General features: G+C 36.9%; 1 protein-coding gene across 1 annotated transcript in view; it reads left to right on the forward strand.

Annotated features, from left to right (window-relative positions):
- ADAM10 (ADAM metallopeptidase domain 10) overlaps positions 1-20,343 on the forward strand; it is a 141,768-nt gene that overhangs the window by 110,808 nt on the left and 10,617 nt on the right. The window contains exons 11-15 of the mRNA XM_065940213.1: positions 4,004-4,154; positions 6,169-6,352; positions 7,046-7,154; positions 7,619-7,839; positions 19,084-19,210. Coding sequence (XP_065796285.1) covers positions 4,004-4,154; positions 6,169-6,352; positions 7,046-7,154; positions 7,619-7,839; positions 19,084-19,210 — 792 coding nt within the window. The remainder of the gene's footprint in view (positions 1-4,003; positions 4,155-6,168; positions 6,353-7,045; positions 7,155-7,618; positions 7,840-19,083; positions 19,211-20,343) is intronic.

The following is a 20,343-nucleotide window of genomic DNA, read 5'->3' on the forward strand; positions in this document are numbered from 1 at the left end:
TGATGATCTCTAGGTATATCCATGTTGCTGCAAATGGCATTATTCATTCTTTTTTTGTGTCTGAGTAATACTCCTGTGTCTGTGTGTGTGTGTGTGTGTGTGTGTACACTGCATCTTTATCCATTCATCTATTCATGAACATATGTCTTGGCTGTTGTAAGTAGTGCTTCTTTGGACATTGGGGTGCATGTATTTTTTCAAATGAGAGTTTTCTCCAGATAAATGCCCAGCAGTGGGATTGCAAGATTACGTGGTTTTAGTTTTTTAAGGAAACTACATACTGTTCTCCAGAGTGGCTACACCAGTTTACATTCCCATCAACAGTGTAGGAAATTTCTTTTTTCGCCACATATTCTCCAGCATTTATTATTTGTAGACTTTTAAATAATGACCATTCTGACTGGTGTGAGGTGATACCTCATTGTAGTTTTGATTTGCATTTCTCTAATAATTAGCAATGTGTGCGCATGCTCAGTTGCTTTAGTCATGTCCAACTCTTTGTGACCTTAAGAAATGTAGCCCACCAGACTTCTCTGCCCATGGGATTCTCTAGGCAAGAATACTGGAGTGGGTTGCCATGCTTCCTCCAGGGAATCTTCCCCACTCAGGGATCGAACACAAGTCTCCTGCATTTCCTGAATTGAAGGTGGATTCTTTATCCACTGAGCCACCTAGGAAGCCCAATAATTAGCAATATTGAGCATCATTTCATGTACCTGTTGGCCATCTGTATGTCTTTGCTGGAGAAATATCTATTTAGGTCTTCTGCTTAGTTTTTGATTTGGTTGGTTGGTTGTTTGATATTGAGCTGCATGACCTGTTTGTATATTTTAGAAATTAAACCCTTGTTGATATCATCATTTGCACATATTTTCTCCCAGTCTGCAGGTTGTCTTTTCATTTTGTTTATGGCCCCCTTTACTATGCAAAAGATTTTTAAGTTTAGTTAAGGTCCATTTGTTTGTTTTTGTTTTTATTTCCATTGCTCCAGGAGATGGATCCAAAAAAAAATGCTGCTGCAATTTATGTCAAAGAGTGTTCTGCCAATGTTTTCCTTTAGGAGTTTTATAGTATCTGGTCTTATATTTAGATCTTTAATCCATTTTATTTTTGTATATGTTAGAGAATATTCTGATTTCTTTCTTTTACATGTAGATGTCCAGTTTTCCCAGCACCACTTATTGAAGAGACCATCTTTTCTCCATTGTATATTCTTGCCTCCTTTTTTTTTTTTATTCTTGCCTCCTTTGTCATAGATTAATTGACCATAAGTGCATAGGTTTATTTTTGGGCTTTCTATACTGTTCCATTGATCTGTATGTCTGTTTTTGTGCCAGCACCCTACTATTTTGATTACTGTACCTTCCTAGTATGGACAAATGTCAGAGAAAGACCAGTATCATATGATATTACTTATATGTGGAATCTAAAAAAAGAATACAAGTGAATTTATTTATAAGGTTGAAATAGACTTACAGACATAGAAAACAAACTTATCGTTACCAAAAGGGATAATAAGGACAAGGGGTGAGGGGGAGAGACAAATTAGAGGTTTGAGATTAACATATGTGTGTACTATATGTAAAATAGGTAAACAACAAGGATCTACTGTATAGCACAGGAAACTATACTTAATATCTTGTAATAACATATAATGGAAAGAATTCTGAAAAATAAATAAATACACACACGACCTTTCCTGGTGACTCGGTAAAAAATCTGCCTGCAGTGCAGGAGACTCCAGTATTCTTGCCTGGAGAATTCCATGGACAGAGGAGCCTGGCAGACTGCAGTCCACAGGGTTACAAAGAGTCCAGCATGACTGAGCAACTAACACTTATCACTTTTACACCTATATGTATAACTGAATCATTTTGTTGTACACTTGAAACTAACACAATATTGTAAAATAACTACTTCATTTTTTTTTTAATAACTACTTCATTTAAAAAAATACCTAAATAAATAAAAAATGTTTACCATAAGATAGAAAAAATGAGCATATTGCTTCTTAAATTACAATGAAATATGTACCTCTTACAATTTTTGCATTTTAAGCAACATCTTTTCCCCTGTACTTAAGCCATTAGCAAATAGCTGATTTGAAGTATTATTTCTGTATGAGACACAAACTAATGTATAATGAATATTGCATGTGTGGTTTTCTGACTTTTTCAATTTTTCCTTTTCTCCTAAATTACATGTCACATGAATTATAAGATGAATATTGCTAAACTTTAGAAAAATCATTATTATTTACTTAGTATATATGTGTATGTACATGCTTCTAGTTTTAGAGAACAAACGAGATGGTATAAAGTGAAGGAAAGGAGGAATTACCTGGCTGTCCAATGGTTAAGACTCAGTACTTTCACTTCTATGGCCCAGGTTTGGTCCCTGGTTGGGGAACTAAGATCCCCACGTGGCCAAAAAAATAGAGAGAGAGGGATGGAGCTTCAGTTAGCCCTAAAATTTCCTTTAATGTTTGATGTGGCCAAGTGTAAGCATGAAATTTCTGAATATAAAGCTAAGGTCTCTGTATAGAGTATTTTTGATTCAGATGTACCTTGTTTTGGGTTCCTGTGCTTGGGGTATGTTCCCTTCCACGTACTCAGCTTTCGGTTTGAAGTCTGTGCTACAGCTGTTTCCCACGCTGATTTGGTGTAGCAGAAAGAGCACAGACTTTAGATCTAGGACACCTTGCTTTAGTCCTGTGTTTTGCCCAGACTGGGGCCTGTGGTTTCCAGCAAGTCCCAAACCCTCTAAACGTTAGTTTTCTTTTCTCTAAAATGAAGACATTTGATTCTTTTCATTTCTCTGCAGATGCTGAAGTTCTGTTATTTTTATGTTCTTATTAAGAGTAGCATCCTTGTTCCAATTTTAAACTTCACTAACAAAATCAAAGAACTTTAGAAACAGCCTTTTGAAAGTCTTTCTGAAATTCCTCACTATGCTTAGACCAGACAGTCTAACCTTAATGAACCAAGATTTGACCCACTAATGTTAGACTCTGTGGAAATACAAAAGATACAAATAATCCATGGTTCTTCCCTTAAGGAGTTTGGTCTAGCTGACGATCAAAACTAATGTACATTAAAGATCTACTGGTTGACTAGGATATAGTCAGCCAAATAGAATGCGGGAGATTCCATAGGACACAAATGACCCAATTTCTTTAACCACTAATAGTGTAAAAACAAAAGAGAGGAGGGAATCTGTTATCTATTAAAAGAACTTAAGATGCATGAAAAACAACTAAGGGGAGAGGGGTTGGGGAAAGCGTGTGTGAAACTTGGTTCACATAAACTGATGTAAAGAGGTAGCTGAAACAAATTGAACATAGATTGACTATTAGATGCTATTAAGCATACTGTTGTTTTTAGAAGTGATTATGGTTAGATTTTAAAAAGAAAAAAACTCTTTATCTGTTAGATTCATCTTGGTAGATGAATTTGTAAGAGCAGATGAACAGGTTAGATGGAGTTGTTTACAGCATATCATTGATAGTTGTTAAAACTAAGTGATTGGTTCATAGGAGTTCATTGTACTTACTTTTTTACTGCTTCTCTGTATGTTTGGAATTTTGTAACATAAAAGGTTTGATTTTTTTCTGGTTGGTGAAGCACTGACTTACTTTGTAGTCATGTACTATAAACAGTACAGTCATTGTTCAATAAAGCTCAGCGTGGCAGGCCTAAATAGAGTCCTGTCACTTCTGGAAGGGATGTCAGAAGGGAGCCTCAGGTAAGATTCCCTCACTGCACAGGTTGAGAAACAGGCCCCCGAATGGGAAGTGACTCGCTTAAGGCCACACTGCTAGTCACTGACTGAGCTGCTGTTATAATTAGATCTCCTCATTTCCGGATTCTTAGTTTGTTCTACTTTTCTTAATCTTCAACGTTTTCCTTTCTCCTTTTTTAAATGAGGCTTTACAGAGTTTGTGAATTTGAAATAAAGTAAGTGTTGCTTACAGTGCTTACTTTGTCTTATTCATTTTCTTCAGAATCTGGCCAACCTATTTGTGGAAATGGAATGGTAGAACAAGGTGAAGAATGTGATTGTGGTTATAGTGACCAGTGTAAAGACGAGTGCTGCTACGATGCAAATCAGCCGGAGGGGAAAAAATGCAAGCTGAAACCTGGAAAGCAGTGCAGGTACCTTGTTAATTCCAGTAATGTTAATGTACCTATGAAGTCACTTGAATGTAGTTCGTGAAAGTTGCTCAGCCATGTCTGACTCTTTGCGACCCCATGGACTATACAGTCCATTCTCCAGGCTAGAATACTGGAGTGGGTAGCTGTTCCCCTTCTCCAGTGGATCTTCCCAACCCAAGGATTGAACCCAGGTCTCCCAAATTGCAGGCGGATTCTTCTTCAGCTGAGCCACCAGGGAAACCCAAGAATACTGGAGTGGATAGCCTATCCCTTCCCCAGGGAATCTTCCTGACCCAGGAATTGAAATGGGGTTGCCTGCATTGCAGGCTGATTTTTTACTAGCTGAGCTACCAGGGAGGCCTGAAGATAGTTATGTCATATTTAAAACCAGATTAAAAAAGAAACTCGATTAAGAGATGTATGTGGTTTTGGAACTTTTGTTATTTGTTTTATTTTTCTGGAATAGGATTATTTAGTGCACCTTTGCTGGCAGATTGAGCTACTTATAATTTGTGTGGTGGGTGTTAAAGACATGCAAAGGATGCTCAGTTCAGCTCAGTCACTCAGTCATGTCCAACTCTTTGCAACCCCATGAACTGCAGCACGCCAGGCCTCCCTGTCCATTACCAACTCCCGGAGTCCACCCAAACCCACGTCCATTGAGTTGGTGATGCCATCCAGCTATCTCATCCTCTGTCGTTCCCTTCTCTTCCTGCCCTCAATCTTTCCCAGCATCAGGGTCTTTTCAAATGAGTCAGCTCTTTGCATCAAGTGGCCAAAGTACTGGAGTTTCAACATCAGTTGAATGATGTTTCATTTCCTTCCAGTGAAAACCCAGGACTTATCTCCTTTAGGAGGGACTGGTTGGATCTCCTTGCAGTCCAAGGGACTCTCAAGAGCCTTCTCCAACACCTCAGTTCAAAAGCATCAATTCTTCGGCACTCAGCTTTTTTTATAGTCCAACTCTCACATCCATACATGATCACTGGAAAAACCGTAGCCTTGACTAGACGGACCTTTGTTGACAAAGTAATGTCTCTGCTTTTTAATATGGTGTCTAGGGTGGTCATAACTTTCCTTCTGAGGAGTAAGCGTCTTTTAATTACATGGCTGCAGTCACCATCTGCAGTGATTTTGGATCCCCCAAAAATAAAGTCAGCCACTGTTTCCCCATCTATTTGCCATGAAGTGATGGGACTGGATGCCATGATCTTAGTTTTCTGAATGTTGACGTTTAAGCCAACTTTTCCCCTCTCCTCTTTCACTTTCATCAAGAGGCTCTTTAGTTCTTCTTCACTTTCTGCCATAAGGGTGGTGTCATCTGCATATCTGAGGTTATTGATATTTCTCCCAGAAATATTGATTCCAGCTTGTGCTTCCTCCAGCCCAGCATTTCTTATGATGTACTCTACATATAAGTTAAATAAGCAGCTCAGTAAAATACATATTATTTAGTTCATAACATTAAAAATGTGACTTTCATCAGTATTTTTAGAATTTTAGCTTTAAATATTTAGGGAATATGGATTCCACACATTCTTGTAACTTAGTGCCATACAATTTATTTCACTTCTCAAATGATTCTGGTAGTGATAAATATAAGCAATAGAATATAGTTTGTGCAGTACTTTTAAAATGTGTGTTCTGTGTATCCTAATTTGATTTTAATGTGTAAATGTGAGAAAAAATGATAAATTGACTAATGTATGATGTATCTATGAAAAACTGATTATCTTGCCTAGTATTTAACCCATTTTCCATTGTAACCTTTTACTAAAGGCAGATGGAATAAGAATGCTGAATATAGTATGCCTTCATTATAAAGATTCCTCATCGTTTTTCTGTAATTATTAGAATGTTAAAATTTAGTAACCTCTTATTCCAATGAGAGTTGTATAACAGTAACATACTTAACATTTAAAAGATAATATTTATTATTTAAAAATTAAGACTGTATCTATTGTATAGGAAATGTCCTAGTGATTTTCTTTACTTAACTCAGTGCTTCTTTTAGTCCAAGTCAAGGTCCCTGTTGTACAGCACAGTGTGCATTCAAGTCAAAAACTGAAAAGTGTCGGGATGATTCAGACTGTGCAAAAGAAGGAATATGTAACGGCATCACAGCTCTCTGCCCAGCCTCTGATCCTAAACCGAACTTCACAGACTGTAATAGGCATACACAAGTGTGCATTAATGGGGTAAGCATTTGATTTGTTTTTCATTTAATTTTATGAAACCTTTTTCAGAATAATTGTTTGTTGACACTTAAAGCCTCACAGTTAAAGTAATTCATCTCAGTCCCAGTTTCAGCATCCTTATCTATTTCCTCACAAAGCTGTGACTGCATTATGTGGCATAAGTGCCTGGTGGCATTCGACTTGTTATTGACTTGTCTTTCATCTTTCTACTGCGTGTGTTTGATACTCTAGAGAAAAATAGTTATGTAACTAGGCATGTAACTTTGTACTGCTTTTAAGTTTTATAAATTAATATTTTAGTACCCTAAATAAAAGGACTCTTGATTATTTCCTCTGCCTTTGAAGCCTTTAAAGCTTTCTTGGCTAAACAATCACTTTCCTCTACACGAGGAGCTTTTCATTTTTCTCTTCTTATAGAGACATAATAACCAACATAAAGTTGGTGTTCATCTAATCGCCCCTGTTTCTGTTTTGTCTAGATTTTTGTTACCATTTTTTTAAGATTTACTATCTTATTTGCACTTGCTGTTTTTAAGATGTGTTTATATGGTCTATTTCTGATTCTAATCTATGTTCCCACCACCTCTTGTATTTTACTGAGTTATTTTAGCATTGGAGGCATCTGTCTGTTACTGGGAACAAGAGGTTTGACTGTATAGGGATTAGATAATTGGTCTTTTATTTTTCTTTCAGCAATGTGCAGGTTCTATCTGTGAGAAACATGGCTTGGAGGAGTGTACCTGTGCCAGTTCTGATGGCAAAGATGATAAGGAATTATGCCACGTCTGCTGTATGAAGAAGAGTAAGGCTTTGAAAATACACGAGTATACAATCTGTTTGAAAAACCTTATTTTCTCCTAAATGTTAAGTGTTGGACTTTGGTACACAGTTGGGACAGATAACTTCCAGCTTAACTGAGTCCCTTGAGGAATATTTAAATGTAGCATAGCATTGTGTTTCCAGTTTGGTGGTCCCTACAGTGTTTTTAATGTGATGAACTAGACGAAACCTGCCAGTGCTTTTGCAATAATTAATATATACACTGTTAGAAGGATTTTAAGCCATTGTAGGCACTAAGTCAAAAGAGTTGCTGGTTGTTTGTGTTGTGATATTTAAGGTGAATTAGTAAAGGTGTTATCCAGTCTAACTAATGAAAGCCTATGTAGCATGTCACAGTGATGATTTTAGGCAGATTCTTCCTTTCCTCCCTTTCTCCCAGCTAACCCAATAGAGATCTTCAGCTTACATTTGGCACTTCTTTTACAGTGGAGCCATCAACCTGTGCCAGTACAGGGTCTGTGCAGTGGAACAGGTACTTCCTTGGTCGAACTATCACCCTGCAACCTGGATCCCCATGCAATGATTTTAGAGGCTACTGTGATGTTTTCATGAGGTGCAGATTAGTAGATGCTGATGGTCCTCTAGCGAGGCTTAAAAAAGCAATTTTCAGTCCAGAGCTCTATGAAAACATAGCTGAATGGATTGTGGTAAGTATAGTTTTTATTTTTAAAGAAACCTTATCTTAAAATGATTTGATCATACTTTTACTTGGTTAGAGGTCACCAGTGTTATGAGAAAATCACTTCTTTTCTGTGTGTGCTGGAATTATTGTTGACTCTTGAACAACGTGGGTCTGAACTGCATGGGTCCACTGACAAGTGGCTCTTTTTCAGTAGTAAGTACTGTGCTAGTACACAGTCTGAGGCTGGTTAAATCTACAGACCTGGAGGAACCATGGGTATAAAGGAACTGTGGATGTGGTGGGCCAGCTATGATTAACCTGTCTCCTTCAGGGGTCAACTGTACTTTATCTGAAGAATGAGTTTTAAAGTTCAAATAGCCCTGAGCTTTATCTTCTTCTAAAGCAATCAGATACACACTTTGCATGTGTATCGTGCATAGATTTGGTTGGTAGGTGACGGGAGTCATTCTGTCTTACTCTGCTCCCTGGCTCATGTCTTGGATGCGTTGCCTCCTCTTTTGGTCCGTATGAGTAGAGTATGGTCATAGAATTTCTTCAAGTTGATTTTGGAAAGCCCTGCTTTGTTTTTATACTTCTCCCTTGTCTCAGTATGACAGATAGCCAGCTCTGGGTTCTGCTTTGCTGAACAGGAGAGATGAAAAATTTCCTGAAGATTTTTTTCTGATGTTTCAATGTAATTCTGGGTCTTCATCTTGTCCATAATAGGAAATGTTGAACAGCGCAAGATCAGATACAGAGCCTTTTGCAGATTTATTAATCAAAACATTGTATGTGACTCATTTTTGTACCCCTGTGTTGGGTGTATAATGTGTATTCAGAAAGTATCTGTTAAACTAAAGATGCCTTCTGGCTCTGTGCTAAAGCGAACCGAGTATAGGCTTGGAATTACACAGGGATTCAGGTCATCCTTCTCACATTTGACGATTCTGTGATTTCAAGTAACTTACATTTCTTGGCCCCCTTACTTATTTCCCTGTTTTCAGATCAAATCCTGTTCCTATTTTCTTTTTTTTTCTGATTATCTCTAATAAGAAAAAGTTGAGATCTGGTATACTTGTCTACAATGGGAGACAGTATGTTCAAAGAAAAAAAAATCTGATAATTGGAATCTCAGGGTTATGTTCTGCTGAGTTTATGTTGTGCCATAAACTCAGGCATGTTTTAGGTTTTCTAGATAGTAAACCATATCACCTAAAAAAATTTTTTTTTCATTTTTCTCCATTGTATCTAATTTTGACTCATTTAGAATTTCAAGAACTTATTTATTCCTATTTTAAAATGTTTGCTAGAAATGATCTTTTTAGTTAAAGTGTTCTTAAGACCTTTTTTTCATATTTTAGTTTTGAGGATTTTGTGAAATGCTTCTTGCAATGGATTTTAGCAATGTGAAGTCTTTTCTTATGCTGTGAACTGATCAGGCACTTCTAGGTTTATGCAAATTTGCCTTAAGTAAGTATAGAATAGCAATGTTGATATCCACATGCCACCCTTTTGAAGAGCATAGTCCATAATTCCTGAGTACTATTAGGCTGTTGCTGCATTTGTAGGCATTAATCAGGTCAAACAGTAAGGTAAACAACAGCCACTTCCTTATGAGTTATTTGTCATATTTGTGCTCTTTGCAGAGTTCAGTTGCATGGCATAGTTTGTTTTGTTATATTAGTAGCTGTGTTTTGGTCTTCCATCATGTGTAAGGAAACTGTCCGTCCAGTTAGTAATGTAGGTTGTTAGTTTGCTCTGGTGTAAGAAGCAATGAAAGGAATGATGAGTTAGTTTCACTGACTTTCCTTTCCACTGATACCTGGTGGCTTTTTTGTCTCCTTTCCATGGTACCCTGCGGCCAGCATTTTCCCTCTTGAAGGTAGAGTGGGAAGAACCTTAACAGTTTAATAGTTCAGGGTATGAGTTACTGCCTGCTACTGGCACCAAAGAAATGATGTTGTAAAGACTTTTTCTTTTCTGGGGAAAAGTTGTCCTTGACAGTAACGTTTGAATAAAATAGACTGAGTGCCTACTGTGTGTCTGGCCAGGAGATAATGATAAACATCCTTTGGATTTATCAGAGAGTTACCTAGTTCTTGAAAAGTTGGAGAGAATTCACTGGGAAATCTGTTTAGACCCTGTATCACTGTCACTTTAAATAGGTGCATTGATAAAGTTGTTTTCTTCCATAATTCACGTTTTCTGCACCTTTTGTGTTAGATCTGACATAGAAAACCATCTTTGACCTTGATTTTTTTAGGTTTATTAGTGTGTTTCCCCTACACTTTAAGATAATTGCCTGTTGGTGGCTTTTTTCTTTTTAATTTGTTCAGATTTATCAGAAGTTTATCTTTTCATTATTATTTTTGACAAACACCAAATGTGCTTCTCATTTTTGAATTAATTTCCTATTTTTCTGTAATTTTATGAACCTAAGTATTAAGTACATAGTATTCTTTATGAAAGATTTAGAGCAGTGTTTCCATGTGCTTCACAGAACATTATGCGTTTGGTTGTCAAATGAATCTAGAAAATATTGCGTATTATGGTTCCCATCTTGGAGATTTGTGATAATATTGTGAGACATCCTGCAATAAGAAATCTTTTTAACTTCGTTTTCCACACTTACCTGACTTTTATTCATGTTGTACATGAGAATCATCTAACGACGTAGACCAGTTAAATCAGAATCTCTTGGAACAGAGCCTAAGTGTTTGGGTCATTTCAAAGCTCCCAACACTCAATTTTGATGAGTAGCTGAAATTGAGAACCAATCATTCATGTAGAGCAGGGGTTGGCAAACTATGACTCTTGAGCCAAATTCAGCCCACTGCCTATTTTTATATGGCTCACAAGGTAAGAATGGTTTCACTTTTTTTTTTTTTTACTCTTCCCCCTCCCCAGTCAGGGTTTTCCTTTAACTGTATTGCATTTTTTTTTCCATTTATTTTTATTAGTTGAAGGCTAATTACTTTACAATATTGTAGTGATTTTTGCCATACATTGATGTGAATCAGCCATGGATTTACATGTGTTCCCCATCCCCATCCCCTCTCCCACCTCCCTCCCCATCCCATCCCTCTGGATCTTCCCAGTGCACCAGCCCTGAGCACTTGTCTCATGCATCCAACCTGGGCTGGTGATCTCTTTCACCCTTGACAGTATACTTGTTTCAATGCTGTTCTCTCTGAACATCCCACCCTCGCCTTCTCCCACAGAGTCTAAAAGTCTGTTCTGTACATCTGTGTCTCTTTTTCTGTTTTGCATATAGGGCTATCATTACCATCTTTCTAAATTCCGTATATATGTGTTAGTATACTGTAATGTTCTTTATCTTTCTGGCTTGCTTCACTCTGTATAATGGGCTCCAGTTTCATCCATCTCATTAGAACTGATTCAAATGAATTCTTTTTAATGGCTGAGTAATATTCCATGGTGTATATGTACCACAGCTTCCTTATCCATTCGTCTGCTGATGGGCTTCTAGGTTGCTTCCATGTTCTGGCTATTATAAACAGTGCTGCGATGAACATTGGGGTGCACGTGTCTCTTTCAGATCTGGTTTCCTTGGTGTATATGCCCAGCAGTGGGATTGCTGGGTCATATGGAAGATAAAATAGACTTTAAAATAAAGGCTGTGGAAAGAGACAAAGAAGGACACTACATAATGATCAAAGGATCAATCCAAGAAGAAGATATAACAATTATAAATATACATGCACCCAACATAGGAGTACCGCAATATGTAAGGCAAATGCTAACGAATATGGAAGGGGAAATTAACAATAACACAATAATAGTGGGCCACTTTAATACCCCACTCACACCTATGGATAGATCAACTAAACAGAAAATTAACAAGGAAACACAAACTTTAAATGACACAATGGACCAGCTAGACCTAATTGATATCTATAGGACATTTCACCCCAAAACAATCTATTTCACCTTTTTCTCAAGTGCACACGGAACCTTCTCCAGAACAGATCACATCCTGGGCCATACATCTAGCTTTGGTAAATTAAAAAAAATTGAAATCATTCCAGTCATCTTTTCTGACCACAGTGCAGTAAGACTAGATCTCAATTGCAGGAAAAAAAACTATTAAAAATTCAAACATATGGAGGCTAAATAACATGCTTCTGAATAACCAACAAATCATAGAAGAAATCAAAAAAGAAATCAAAATATGCATAGAAACGAATGAAAATGAAAACACAACAACCCCAAACCTATGGGACACTGTAAAAGCAGTGCTGAGGGGAAGGTTCATAGCATTATAGGCTTACCTCAAGAAACAAGAAAAAAGTCAAATAAATAACCTAGGTCTACACCTAAAGCAACAAGAGAAGGAAGAAATGAAGAACCCCAGGGTTACTAGAAGGAAAGAAATCTTAAAAATTAGGGCAGACATAAATGCAAAAGAAACAAAAGAGACCATAGCAAAAATCAACAAAGCTAAAAGCTGGTTTTTTGAAAAGATAAACAAAACTGACAAACTGTTAGCAAGACTCATTAAGAAACAAAGGGAGAAGAACCAAATCAACAAAATTAGAAATGAAAATGGAGAGATCACATTTTTAAGTAGTTGAAAAAAATGAGAATAATATTCTTTTGAAAGTTACATGAAATTCATATTTCAGTGTCCATAAGTAATGATTTATCAGAACATGGCCACACTGATTCAGTTACATATTGCTTATGGCAAGAGACTGCATGGCCTCACAAAGCCTAAAATATTTGTCTGGTCTTTGATAGGAAATGTTTGCTAAGCCTAATCTAGACTAATGGATGTCAAAGTGTAGTCTCCTGACCAGCAGCATCAGCATCACCTGGGAACTGGATAAAAATGCAAATATGATCAGGTCCCACCTGGACCCACTGAGTCAGTAGGTGATGATGCACACTAAAGTTTGGGAACCGTTTTTACAGTCTCTGCAGTATAATGACTCCTTTTAAAGAGACTTGTAACAGAAATTGTCTACTTTGTCATCCTGCTGTGTTGAAAGTGGAAGGTGGTTGTGGACTTTTAGAGTCCTTCATTGCCTGATAGAATAGGCCTCATGGACATCTCTATTGAAACCTTAACAACAAAGATGCATTGTTGTCACAGGGCTTATTTAATATTTAGCATATGATAAGGATAGCATATGCATTTGCTAGATGAATAAATGTCATGATTTATATGGAGTAGAAAAATTGTACATATTATTGTAATTTTAAGTTATAGTATTTTGGGGTTTTCACTCAGTGGTATTTTAACTCCTTGTCCAGGCCGAATTTAAAGTATGAGGAAGATCAATAGCCAGTTGCCTTCCGCTTGGCAGATCGGTGTGAGGCGTGGTGCTTGGGGTGTTGAAGGATAAAAGAACATTTAGTCAGAGTCTGAACAATGGCATCTTCTGAAGGATAGAAGGGAAGCTTTCTGCCCCTGCAGGATGGCATAATCAGTATCATAACAAGGAACTGTGGGCCCCACATGGTCTTGTGACCCACAGGAAGTCGAGTGAGTTTGCTATGAGTGAGCATTGTTAACACTGGAAATACACTGAGAGGATTCTGTGGTTGACTTTTTCTAGAGATCTTAAAAATCAGTTCAGATTATCTTATGTCTGAAGATACTTAAATTAATTGCTTGTCTTGCTCCTTCCCCCTCACAGTTTTTTGGATGAAGCCTTTTTTTTTTTTTTATTTTATTATTATCCTAGAGGTCCTTTTTGTTTATTTAGATTATTAAATAAAAAATTATCCCAATTAGAATATAATAAATTAGACTGGTAGATTTTGACCTTTCATTTTGTCATTTTGACTCCATTTTTTCTCCTTCGTTTTCTTTTCGCCATATAAGTGGATGTATTGAACATCATCTGTCTGTTTCTTTTATAGGATTATTTTCTCAGACTTGATTTAGTACTTTGTTAGCGTCTCAACTTTTTTTTTTTTTTTTACACTTTTGGATGTCTTTTCTTTGTCTCTTTAAGTTTTACTTAACACCCTTGTATCTATGAAAGACCAGAGCCTGGCTCATAATTTACACTCATTAAATGCTTATTGAATGAATGACAGTTCTCTTTTATTTTAAACTCCTAACAAGTGGACAAATCGTGATCCCTTTTTTGAGATGAAACACATATTTTGCATTTATTAGCCTGTGGTTGGTATTCTTTTCCCAGATTTTATAGTACCTATAAAATAGAAAACATGTAATTTAACATTTACTGCTTTCTGATAATTCTGTTTTAAAGGAAGCATTTAAAAAATTTCCTCTACCCGAGGTGGCTATATTAACACTCTCAAATGCACTATTGCTTTGGTTTTTTTCTTGCTATCTTCTGTCCATTGTGGTATTCAGTTTCTGAAAAGCTACTATTATTGTCATGAAAACATCTCAAGCTTTGGGCTTTTGAATTATGTAGTTACCTGGAAGATTTTAAGAGGAAGACCAGGAACAATGCTAGAAGGGACCTCAAATACTCAGAGACCTAAGTGCCATATTTTTGCAAATGTCTTTAATCTCAGCTGGGACTTGGTCTTTTTGACCTTTTTTTCTGCAAAGTTATAACCAGTATTAAATTCAAGTTTCCTCTTTCTAGTCTTGCTTTTCTTATTGCCATACCACTTGCATTTCTATGTAAGACTGTGCAGGTACTGAAAAACTGGTATCAGAAGAGGTATTGAACCATAATTTTTTATGTTCTGCATTGTAAGAGCCTTTTACATTATTTGTATGTGTGGAAAATCTAGATACAATAAATGAGCTGGTAGAAGTGTTCTGAAAAGTCAGTATTTGGAGTAATGATTCACGTGTTAATAACTAGTCCAGTGGGTACTTTTTGGTAGAGTAGGTACTGAGTTTATAGAATATAAATTCAAAAAGCTCTCAGTCCAGTTTGGGATAGAGAAGGTAAGCACACAGAAACACATTTTCAGTTGTGCATCATTTTCACAGGAAATAGAGAACCTATTTGGGGAAGGCTTCTTCATGGAGGTGATGCCAAAGCTAAGTTCTTAAGGGCTAGTAGAAGTAGAGGGACAGGTAGATGTTTTAGAAGAGGGAGCACCTGAAATAGTAACCAGTGTATGAACTAATTTAAAAAATATTTTTGCACTTTTTTCCTTTTGAAAAGTGTGATTATCCTTTTTTTTAAATTGATAGAGTAATACATTGAAAAGTAAGTCTTCTTTTTACTCTTGTGCCCGATTTTCTCAAGATGAGTTTCTTATATGTTTTTCAGAAGCTGTATTTTTACAGGAAAATATAGTTTTAAAAAACAAGCAGAATTATAGTATATTGGGCTGCAGTTCATTGCATGCACAGGTTTTGTTTTTTTCTGTTTCCCACTTATTTATCTTGGAGATCTTTGGTGGGAAGCTTTTGAAGAAAAGTTTTACATAGAGGAGTGATGTAATTCCATGTTGTAAGTAGCTGTAACACTGACAACCATGTGGAATGGTTTTCAGCAGTGAAGACTAGAAGGAAGGAAATGTGTTAGAGAATATAATGAATACTAGGAGTGGAAGTGTGTCTCCTGACACAGACCCAGCTCACCAGCCTGAAAGTAGTAGGAAGATCATTGCCTCTTTGTGCTTTGGACTGGATCACATTTAGAGGTGATACTGCCTTTCCAGAGGACATTTGGAAATAGACAGTAGTTGTCAGAGCAGCTGAGGGACTCTGATGGCATTTGATGGATGAGAGCCATGTATGCTAGACTCCCTGCATTGCTCAAAATGGTCCTTCCCACAGTGCCAGCATGTCTACACTAAGAAGCACTCATCCGCATGCTGGTCATAGGCATGTTCGTTTAAAATGCAGTTGCCTGGGCCCTACACCAGCACATTGAATTGTAAATAATGTTTTCCTGGAACACAACCACACTCACCTGTTTGTTTCTTATGTATGATTGATTTTGTACTACAGTGGCAGATATGAATAGTTTGAATCATATGGCCTGCAAAGCCTAAATATTTATTGTTTGGCCTTTTATAGAAAAAGCTTGCTGACCCTTGTTGGTAGAGACAGGTAGTTCTCAGTCTTGGCTACATAATGGAATCATGTGGACAGCTTTAACAAAATTGCTGATGTCAGGATCTACCCCCACCCTGTCAGAACCTGGGATTTAGTCCGGGTAAAGTGAAGTCGCTCAGTCGTGTCCGACTCTTTGCGACCCCGTGGACTGGAGCCTACCAGGCTCCTCTGTCCTTGGGATTCTCCAGGCAAGAGTACTGGAGTGGGTCCAGGTAACTGAGTTTTAAAAGCTTTCCAGGTAATTCTAATGTGTAGCCAAGGTTGCAGATCTCTGTTATAGTGCAGGAAGAGTGCTTATAGCAGTACAAGCTGGTGATTTTGGTTCCTAAAGTTTTTTACTAGGTCAGAGTGTCAGAGTTGCAGACAGGAAAGGTCGAAGAATGTCTTACTGCTTTAAATGCCACATTTCAAAAGCTTCTGGATGCTTGGAATAGGACAAAAGCTATGTGTATGTGACAGTAGGCAGAAATGAAAAGAGGAATGAGCCTGCACTCGAGTTGAAAGACTAACAACAGGACTTAAACCTTGCCTTTTGATAAGTAGCAGGTCCGTTATTTGAGGATGAATAAAACAGGAAGAACAACTGGATCCAATGGGAGATTTATTTAACAACGGAAAGAGTATATTATCCTAAAGACTCACAGGGAGGAGCAGTCCTCTGAAAATTATTTTCTATAGAAAACAAAAGAAAAATTTAGGAAACTATCTGGCACTCTCAGGAGGATATAAGAAATGGCTTCTGAAAAGTAGATTGTAAATCTGGTTTCCAAGCCACATTCGACCCAGCACATGTGTCTTGTATGGTCTACCTGTTGTTTTTAGAAATTTTGAATGAGTTGTCAGCATTTAAAAACAGATTTCATATAAAAATTCAGATTTGTAGCATCTTTTGAAAGATCAACTCTTTCAGCAGCAAGACTGAATCACATCTCCCCTACTGTCTCCTTTCTTGAACACTTCATCCCTTAAGGCAATTAGGTGACGCCAAGCAGGCGAGGCATCCCTGCCTGGTGAGGGGAGCTGTCCTGGCACAGGGCAGGGTGCCCTGTGGAGGGGTGACTGTCTTGGGATGTCAGAGTATGAGTATTGAGAGGAAATTGTCTGCTTAGGAAGGGCAGTTCTAAGAGAAACTGGGGCTCCTTGGAGAAATGGCTGATTCCGGGGCTGGGGCAGGGAAAGAATAAGATGGATCTGGAACTCCTCATGCCAGCTTCAGTACTCAGAGAATGGTGAGGACAGACCCAAAAGATATAATGACAGTAATGGATTATAACCATTCAGGAAAATAGGAAACTGAGAGGGAATAAACAAATGAACAAATGAATAAATTGTAAGCTTTATAAAGAATAGAATATTTACTTAGTTCTAAATTATGTCTGTACAAAATACTTATTGACTGCAAAGGAGAAGAGTATCTTTTTGGTCAAGGTTGGCAGTTTACACCTTGATGAAGTGGTCAGGTAAACCATTTTCAGTAATGAGGTCAAAGTCGTGTGTCACATGATCATATGCAATGAGAATGAATCATCATTTTTGAGATACTCTAACTAAAGATGTGTGACCTGAATCTAATAATGGAGAAACATCTGAGAAACCCAAATTGAGGGACATTCCAATGCAAAATAACTGACCTGTAATCTTCAAAAGTGTCCAAGTTATATAAGATGCAAAGACTGTGGATTATTTCCAGATTGCAGGAGACTAAAGAAACACAACTGCTGAAGGCAGCATGGTCTGAATTGGATGGTATTGGGACAAATGGCAAAACGTAAATGAGTCAGTCAGAGGATTTAGTGGTACTAATGTAACAATACCAGTTTCCTGATTTTGATGATTATATTGTGATCATCTAGGGAAAATACCCATAGATTGTAGGAACTATATGTCGAATTGTTCAAGTGTAATAGGACATCATGGAAACAGCTTACTCTTAGATGGTTCTAGATTTTAAAAGCTTCTTTGTATTGTACTTGGAACTTTTCTGTAAGTTTGGGGTTCTTTCAAAATTAAACAAATTTATATGTATGTATAAATTTATACACATGGCTTTACACACATGGGGAAAGTGGGTGGCTTGGGGTGTTTGACCACAACATTCATTTTTGTTTTAGCTTTTATTTCTTTAATTGTATTGTCACTACTGGATAAAGAAAGTCTCAAAGTAGTAGCCTGTTTGTTGTAAGGCCCTGGATCATAGTAACTCTTCGTAAATGTGAGTTTTATTGGCTAAATTAGCAGTAACTATGTATACATTTTAATAATATAAGGTTCATAGTTTTCTAATTGTTAATATTTTGTATGGTGTTTATTATATGCTATCTTAAGACAAAATTTGAATATTTTGAATTGCAAAACAGATTTAGGATTTATTAAGAATGGCAGCATAATTTTTCTATAAATTATGCCAGTAATTTTTGAAGTGTTTTGTTTGGCTAATTGATCTAATATGATTTAAGTTGGAAGTGAAACTTTAGTACCTTCTCAGAGGTAAACTTTGCCTGCTTCTAGCATGTGTGTATCCTTCCACTTTTCATGTTAAAGAAGGCAGTTAACCTTTAAATAAATGAATATATATGTAATAGATATTATATATATATAAAATGAAAACTAAGATAGATTGTATAAAAATAATTTAATAATGGTAGCCTAAGACTAGAGTTCCTAATGAAATAGAGAAACAGGAAAGGGGACCTCAGAAAAGATAGAATTTCAGTCTTAGCTTTGGTGATTAGAAAAATTGATAGGTTAAAGAATATTTAAAAAATCTAGTAGACTTTAAAGCAAGCTATATATCCTCTAAGTCACTGGAGAGTATAAAAAGCAAAGTCTATAAGAGTAACAGGCAAAAGAAAGGAAGGAAATATTTAAATCAGAAAATATTTAGTAACATGGGAAAATACAATATAAACCATGTGTGGGATGAGCCCAGTTTTGCACATGGGTTTTCTGTGTGTATAACAAGCATAGTTATACAGAAAAAGAAACTGAAATGAAAATAAGATTGAGTAGTTTCCTCTAGGAAGTGAAATTATGGGTGATTTTTCTTTCCTCCTTTGCACTTTTTTATATTTAAAGAAATTAATATATATGTGCTTTTATGTGATAGCTATCAACACCCAGTGAGCAAATGTTGTTTAAAAATTCAAATGTAATATATCCTATTATATATTTTATATAGTACGGAATATTCTAAAATATTTTATAGTTTTTTCATTGGAAAAATCTTTTTATTTCTAGGCTTATTGGTGGGCAGTATTACTTATGGGAATTGCCCTGATCATGTTAATGGCTGGTTTTATTAAGATATGCAGTGTACACACTCCAAGTAGTAATCCAAAGTTGCCTCCTCCTAAACCTCTTCCAGGTAAGACAATTTGAGCAAGGTATATATTTTTATTACTCAGAACCATTCGCAAATAGAACTGAATTATAAAGGAGTCTTTAGTAGTTGATTTATAGTACTTTCTCCTTGAGAATGGGATTACTAGATGGATTATTTAGTTGATTTTTAAGTGTGTGTGTGTTTTTTTTTTCCACTCAACCCAGTCTAGCTTATGGCTGCTGATTTAATGCTAATATATTCTTTTTAAAAAAGATAGTAAAATCTTCCCTTTTTGGTTTTATTGTGATAGACCACTTATTTTTTTCTTTTTTTTTCCATTTATTTTTATTAGTTGGAGGCTAATTACTTTACAATATTGTAGTGGTTTTGCCACTTTTAAATGATTGGTCTTTCTAACAGCTATGCTTCAGTTATGGGTTTTGTATTCATGCTCCTGAAATATATTCTGGCACATAAACTTATTTTCCCTAGGGAAAAATACAGCTTTCTCTTGTGGGGGCATACAGATTCCAGTCTGTGGGAGAGTCTTAGGGTAGAGGCTTCAGTTACCAAACAACTGTAGTTATTCTCCATCTCTGAAAATGGAGAATAGGAAACCTCTCCTAAGGTTTTATCTCCACCTTTACCTCTCAGGGAGCCAGGGCTGGGGGGAGATGAGAGACGGGAAAGATCTTTGGATGAGAGACCCTGGAGAAGGGAAAGGCTACCCACGCCAGTATTCTGGCCTGGAGAATTCCATGGACTGTATAGTCCATGTGGTCGCAAAGAGTTGAACATGACTGAGTTACTTTTCATTTCATTTCATGGATTTGGAGAAGGGTAAGAAATCCAGATTATTTAGGCCCCGCCAGTTTCTCCCTCCTCCTCCCCAGCCTGGGTGTCCCTTCCACCCTTTTCTTCAGGACCCTTGGACTCTGTTCTTGTGTGTTCAAGGGCGGGCACCATCCCAGGGTTCCCTCTCCTGCCTCCCACTCAACTTCACCTCTTGAAGCCTCTTGCCTCAGGCCAAATCCACTGCCCTACGTAAAGTTGTTTAAAACTAGGGCTTTCTTATAATTTTCCCTCAGTTGTTCTCCTGTATTTCCCTATCTTAAGGTAAGAAACTTTCAGTAGTCATGCTGGGATAATATCTTGGAGGTAAGCAGAGGAAATTT

Source organism: Muntiacus reevesi, chromosome 7, assembly GCF_963930625.1.
Source record: "Muntiacus reevesi chromosome 7, mMunRee1.1, whole genome shotgun sequence".
Classification (NCBI taxonomy): domain Eukaryota; kingdom Metazoa; phylum Chordata; class Mammalia; order Artiodactyla; family Cervidae; genus Muntiacus; species Muntiacus reevesi.